This window comes from Poecilia formosa, unplaced genomic scaffold (genome assembly GCF_000485575.1).
Source record: "Poecilia formosa unplaced genomic scaffold, Poecilia_formosa-5.1.2 Scaffold573, whole genome shotgun sequence".
Classification (NCBI taxonomy): domain Eukaryota; kingdom Metazoa; phylum Chordata; class Actinopteri; order Cyprinodontiformes; family Poeciliidae; genus Poecilia; species Poecilia formosa.
The window spans coordinates 185,422-192,336 of record NW_006800512.1 but is presented as its reverse complement, the minus strand read 5'-3'; the positions used below and the strand labels follow the sequence as shown (position 1 = coordinate 192,336).

The window sequence follows — 6,915 nt, the reverse complement described above, 5'->3', positions numbered from 1 at the left end:
AACCAAAAATCAACAATTCTAACTATAATTCAACGTTGTGCGCTATCTGGGAATTTATTTCCAATGGACTCTCCAATCTGTGAACTTAACTGATAAATCATGTCACTTAATAGGTGTTAAGTCATGGCCAGTAGACAATGTTCCCTCTAATTTTTCATTTCTCTGGGCATACACAAAAGCTGCCTGAGCACACTGAGGACCACTGTGAGCAACATCAGATGTGCACGCTGTAACCACACACATCACACCCGTTCAAAATCATAGCAAGTTACATGGCTTATTAAAAGAATCAAAACACAGCAGCATTTCTTTTTTACTTTGTCTTGGTGAGCGGATGTATCGCTGCCCCATGATAAGGGATTGCGTTTCTTAACTCCGCCGCACCGTTGTTAGCAAGCTAACCTACACGGCGCGTATGGGCCGTATTATTGGTCTAATTTAATATATTAGATTCGGTCTAATATTAGATATTAATTAATATGTTTATGGTTGATTTTATTTTATGCGCTGCATAGATTTTCTTGTGCACTGAGCAGAGCGCAATTGCGCAGGCGCGCAGCTTAGAGGGAACATTGCCAGTAGATATACTGTAGAGTGGCTCGGGCCCCCAAGCGACATCGGCCCTATAGGTGTCTCAGCTGGATAGAAAGCTAATCCCTGAGGCCTATTACTTGCAGGTAACAGGTGAGGCACAAAAATCCGACCCAACTGCCACTCCTGACTGAAAAGTGAGACCCATTACACCTCTACCTCTCCCTAAGGAGGGTTGACTGGTCACATTCTCAGCATTTGGTTGGAATCTCTCTGCCATTTCAAAATGGAAGACTGAAAATAAAACACACTCAGATAAAAATCAGTTACTTATTGGCAATGAAGCCAATATTCTGCCTTTAGTCCTTTAACCTTGTGGCCCAGGTGTCTTGACACGTCTTGAAGTGAAGAGGGTGAAGAGGTAGCTTGTAGGTAGATGACAGCAACCTGGGTGTGTTCACCCAGGTTGCTGTCAAGCTGATCAGGAGTCACAGAGTCATGGCACCAGTGTCTTACTTAGTTGTTGGTCACCTAGTACAACAAAGAACGAAAAACTCCTCACAATGTGACTGACTGCAGGCAAGTGGTCCGACAGGCTGAAAAATAAAAGACACAGTTAGCGCCGTGACTGAGTGGTCAGCCATGAACACCATCTGGCGCAGCTCCCACCCATAGGGTCACACTTTTCCAGCCCAACCACAAGAAAACTTTACAGATTATATTTGTAGATGTTAAATATTCTTACAATAGCTTACTTCATTAATAGTTGAACTAGAAAAATATGACCCTACGTAAAAAAAGAATTGAACTCTCTCGCACCTGCCTCCACCAGCACTCCTCAGAATTCTTGTGGGGGAAGCGGCGAGAGTGCCTGAAGGACCTGTTGCATGCAGTCTCTCATCACACCACTAGATGGCTCCAAACATATGTGTTAATTAAAAATCTCATAAATGCATACAATTATTATAATTATTTTGGTTAAAATTCACATAAATATACATATAGTTTTTTCTCTCTGTTATAAGCCTCCTATAAAGAAAAGGACTGGTGACCTTTAGTGGAGGATCCTTCACGGCTCCATTGCAACAAACTTTTTTTTATCGGTCATCAGTGCTGGGGTTTTAAATGAGTGTCCTTTTTGCAGTTTGTCTAAGTGTTTTTCATGTTTTTATGGATTGTGTACAGTTGACTGGTTTTTTAAAAATTTTTATGAAGATTTTTTAGCCTCGTTGGCGTGGTTTTTACCAATTGTATTTCTATTAACGGTGTGCATTACACTCAAGCCACTAGTTTTAAATCAATTATTTAATTGCAGAAGCAAAAATATCTATTTATTTAACTCAACGGGACAAATTGCAGGCTGGACCTCAACTTGATACCATGGCTCTGTGGAAGTGTAACATCAAGGCCACAGAGCCACCGGGGATTTAAAGAGGGTTTTTTTTACAACTGTGGGGTTTTAAGAATGTATTGTCCTTGTTTCTTCTTTTATGTTCAGTCACATTAAATTATTAAAATGAGAGAAAACAGCCACTTCCAACTGTACACATATTTCAACACAAATGGTTCCTGTTCCTCTTCAGAGTCTGCAGCCTTGCTGAGCTCCTCTCCTGGGGTTTCCTCCTCAGCCTCTCCAACTTGCTCCTCTTCTGTTGCCTCCGCTACTCTGTTTTTATTATTTACCTCTTCTGGGGTAAATAATCAAAACAGTCTCTGTAACCTGTTAATCCACCATGGTTTTGCTGTATCGCCTCTTTAATTGACACGCCTGTCGGTCCGATGTTGTGGCGTTTACCTCGCTGTGACCAATATTCAGCGCTGGAACCCAGTCAGGATTGAGCTCATCCATTTCATATGTCGGTTTGCCTTTAAGAGGACATATCAGAACACACATCAGTATTAATACTGTAAATCTGATAACACTAAAAAAGTTAAATTGTTTAATTCACAATAATGTAAGAACCTCGATGTCCACTGACAAAACTTGGACTATGCTACATAAACAATATAAGCCCGACCTAAACAAGGTTGACCCACTTAAATGAACTCAACAGAAACTGATCATGAGTACACTCGGACAAAACCATAGCAAAAAATTATGACACAGCACCAACAAAGCGAATTTAGACACTCACCAGAATAAAAATGTCTGGAGCAAACTTGTAGGTATCTGGGGATGTTGGAGAAGGTAATATCAGGACGTCGCAACCGCTGACACCAGGACATTCGTCTTCTTTTCGTTAGCTCCGATAGCTTAGCCTCCACGCGTTGTTTCCAAGGAGGAAAATAGTGAAACAAAAGTCCATTTTCCATGTTTTTACCGTTTCAGTCGTGTGATCGGACATTACATCCAATAACGCAGCAAAGTTGTACCATAGCTAAATTATTTTAAGTAACTTGGATTAAAAAAAATCTGCAAGACTGTTGTTTTTGTCAGTTATGTTTATGGGCCCCAAAGATGGCACTGATATCCCTCCGTCTTCAGCAATGACGTCACGTTCCAAAGCTCTATCGGCTATTGATGTTGTTTATGTTCAAAAGTGGGTAGTACTTGTTACATTCACTTGAATGTAACAAGTGAATGAAAAGGAACATGGAGTTAACACAGAAGTTGATATAATGTGTCAATGTCCTAGATATTCGGCTCACAGAGTGCCTGCCAGTCAGTGGCCTCAAAACATCATTGCCATCATCTTTGATCATGTCCCTGACTGCTGTTTCTTCCTACATCCAGTCACTGGATGGGTTGCTAGCCACACAGGCACAGCTGCTAGAAGGAAACAAACGCACACTGTACCACACTTTCATTTTATTAGCTGAGAGGTTGCCAGGCGACGGTGCATTTTTGTTCTAGAAGCAAGCAGAAAATGTTTCATAAGTGAGTAGAGAGTCCGAGCAGAGATTAAGTGTGAGCATGAGGATAGGTTTTGAGTACAAATGCTACAAGTTTTGAGAAGAAAGTCATGAAGACATGAAAGTTTTATTGCTTTCAAAATAAAACTGTAAGTAAAAGTATTAAAGGTTTTGAGAACAAAAGACATGTAAGCATGCTTTCAGATTGAAAATGTGTGCTGTTGGATTATGGCAGAAAAATTCTCCCATACTTGAGCTCTGCAAGCCGAGCAGAGAATTATTTTGCGAGTACTAATAAGCCTCCCCTGAACACAACGGTGGGTGATGAGCTAAACTCCTGCTCTGTTAGTGATGTCAGAGAGTCAGTCTTTCAGTTGCCTTTTTTATTATTATTATTATTGGTAATGGAACTAAAACAAACAGAATTGTGCAACTCGTTGTTGAAGCAATAATTACTGAGGTTATTATTTTTGCTGGGTCATTATTAATTTGAAAATGTTTTATTTTTTTTAATTCTTTAATAAAATTACAAATGTTTCGCATCTTAGTGAATATTTTGATAAGCACGTCAGAAGAGGACGTGCTGGTCTCAGCCTCCTGGCAGTGTTCAGTTTGTCACCTACTGCCGAGATTGATTCAGAACCTTCCACGTATTGAGCACCCCTGTGTTAAACTATTATGGTGTCAATAAAGGTGTCAAAACCATATTTATTTAAAATAATCCGAGAAATAAAAGGAATATAAAATATTTGGAAGAGCCACAAAGATTTTTGAAACAATTTCTCTGCCTTACCCATTTGTTTGCTCTTTCATTATGGTGAGAGAGCAAACAATTTTATTAGGAGATTTTAGTATTCATTGACAACCCTAACCTCCCTCAATTTTTTTATCTTGTCTGGACAGTTAGAAGCCTGGAATCATTATGTAGAAAATTTGATATCACCCTTAACTGTCTAGTCTTTTAATATAGGAGGGGATGCATTTTTTGGCAACACAATTTCTGAGCCTACCAATATCTGCATCCCCAATCTATTGTCCTATTGATATGAAACTTATATCAACAGCTGATAGAACAAGTGTAATTATGTAGAAAAGGTGAAATCCCTCTTAATTATATTTCTCCATATAAGCGGGGGGATGTATTTTTTGGCAAAGCAAATTACCTTGCCGATATTTACATCCTTTATCTATTTTCCCAAAATATTATAGATAATAAAGTCTAAAGTTATTACAGGAAAATCTGTAATGACTGTATGAAACTGATATCTTAAATCTTTTTGTGGGAGTGGGATTTTGTTCTTATTTTCTTTAGAGATATCAACATGACTTAAACAAATGTTTTCTTCTCAGGCTCGAGGGTAAGAAAATTTATGTCAGAGTGACACTTATGAATTTCTTTTAACATTTGGTCTATAAAGTCACAACATTCATAGTTTCTTTTAAGAAGGACATTTTAGTTCCATTAGTCTTTTTATTTTTCACAATGTAGTGTTAGGCTTTTTTCCCTATATTTTTAATGTATGCCGTATGTTTGTCCATAACTTGATCGTTGTTGGCATATTAGCTCCACTTAATACCAAACTAACTGTTAGCCATTTAAAAGACATTATTTTTTTTTTCCAAGTAACAGCTGAATATATAATCATGTCTCTAATTGACTGTTAAATTGAATATTAGTACATTTTAATGTGTAATTTTTGCCGTCCTGAAAATATGGTAACATTCACAGAGCAAGCTGTGTCTGTCAAAAAACAACAAAAAAATCAGTTTTCAAATGTAAAGTATTGAAATAATTTTCTTTTAACTCTACTGAACATGTGTGATTACATCAAATTTTGCTCTGTATTCAACAAGTCATAACAAAACACATTTGAGCAGTTAAATGTCTCCAGCGATGACTTTGGTAAGCAAAAATACCTTTACTGTACATTTAAAATAATTTTTTGTTGCAGTTGTACTTTTTACCAGCACAAAAGCCTAAATGGTGAGTAGCCTTGCCATTTTGGATGTCATAGTTGCAACACGGATAAACTGTCCCAATTTTCAGATTTTTTGCACATTTGTAACCCAGTCACTCAAACCCTTATGTTCACTTCAATTTAGTCCACACTTCATAGAGGTGCAGGCTGAGTATTGGGACTGGGCCCAAGTACACAAGTCTGCCTGGATATGTGCAGGCTTAGCAGAAGTTCGGAAATCCGACCCTAAAGGGGTGAGGTGAAACACAGATGTGAAGAATTAGGACACACTACACACTCAGGCCCTTCAACATGAACATGCATTTGAAGGACACAAGGGCTGAACAAGGTTTGAGGGTGTGAGTATTGGCCTAAAGGTTACCTCCGTTGCTGCTGTTATTTTCATTGACTCGTCGTATTAACAACCTTTTTCACATGTGGTATAAAATAAATTTCTTGTTTAATGGAAACACTGCAATTGCAAAAAAAAAAAAATAAAATTTCCCGACATTAACATAAAATAGACAAAAATTTACACACATTTTGTAAAGGAAACACATCTATGGACGCACTAACAAGAAGGTGCTGCTGAGAGACGGCAGCAGCTTCTACAGTGAGAAGGTCTGAGTGCATGATTGGTTACAGCTGTGCAGCTCTGCGGGTGCAGAAACAGCCCTGACATCTTAATTAGGCCATATTGTGGAAGACCATGGATGATCTGGCTTTGGAACGTTACTTTGACGATTCTATTGCAAATGTGAGTATATAGCCCTGTGCTGGAAAAGTGGATTTAAGCATTTCTATGCTGGTCCTGGACCTGAGGTGGGAGGGAAACTTAAGTGTTTTCACAAGCCAATCTTATGGAGTAAAACATGGTTTTAAGTTTAAGCATTTTGCAGTTTAAAATGCAAAAATAAATAAATAAACCAGCTTAAGATTTAAGTACATAGATTTACTGTGAGTCATTTAGTGTTGTACTTTAAAAAAAAAAATCTAACAGATTTTTTAAGAAGTCCTCAACATGATTTTATAGGTGGGAACATAATAATTTATAATCATTTGTTTGTCTTGTATAATATTTCTGTTGTCTTTTAACCTGAATTTTGTGTTTTTTTTTCATAACCACTGAAATAAACGGATGACATATGTAATGCTTTGTGGAATGAGTTTAACATGTCGAATTGAAATGCTGAAATAACTTTTCAGTGATATTCAATTTAATAGAGATGCACTTGGCTACAAATTTCTGACATTCTGGGTCCAGATGGATATTTTGCTCAGACATCTAAAAGTTTGGTTTACATCAGTGACAGTGTTTCATTTAGTGTTGTACAATATTGGTCACTAACTTAATCTTAGAACAACTTAGCTGGAGTCTGAAATTAATTGTTTGGAAATATTCAAAACAGTAGACCAATAAATATTTCTGTAGTGACATTGGAAATTGTAGTTGAAAACCCAGGTCAGCTGACAGCTTTGCCTGGTAATCTTATTGGACCTCCTTGCTCACAGCATTTGGTTACTATTAGAAATGACCTATAGGACTTCCAGACACAAACAGACAAAATGGCAA

General features: G+C 37.7%; 1 protein-coding gene across 3 annotated transcripts in view; it reads left to right on the top strand.

The window, feature by feature from the left end:
- The first annotated feature begins 5,928 nt into the window (after positions 1-5,928).
- The window catches only part of LOC103129732 (TATA box-binding protein-like protein 2), an 81,936-nt gene continuing 80,949 nt past the window's right edge, over positions 5,929-6,915 (top strand). For 2 of the 3 annotated variants that reach the window (XM_007540912.2, XM_007540913.2), the window contains exon 1: positions 5,930-6,099. In XM_007540912.2, the coding sequence (XP_007540974.1) occupies positions 6,052-6,099 (48 nt within the window). In that variant the 5' untranslated portion in view covers positions 5,930-6,051. Of the gene's footprint in view, positions 6,100-6,915 lie in introns of all 3 variants that reach the window. The other variant, XM_016665347.1, reaches the window with a different exon arrangement.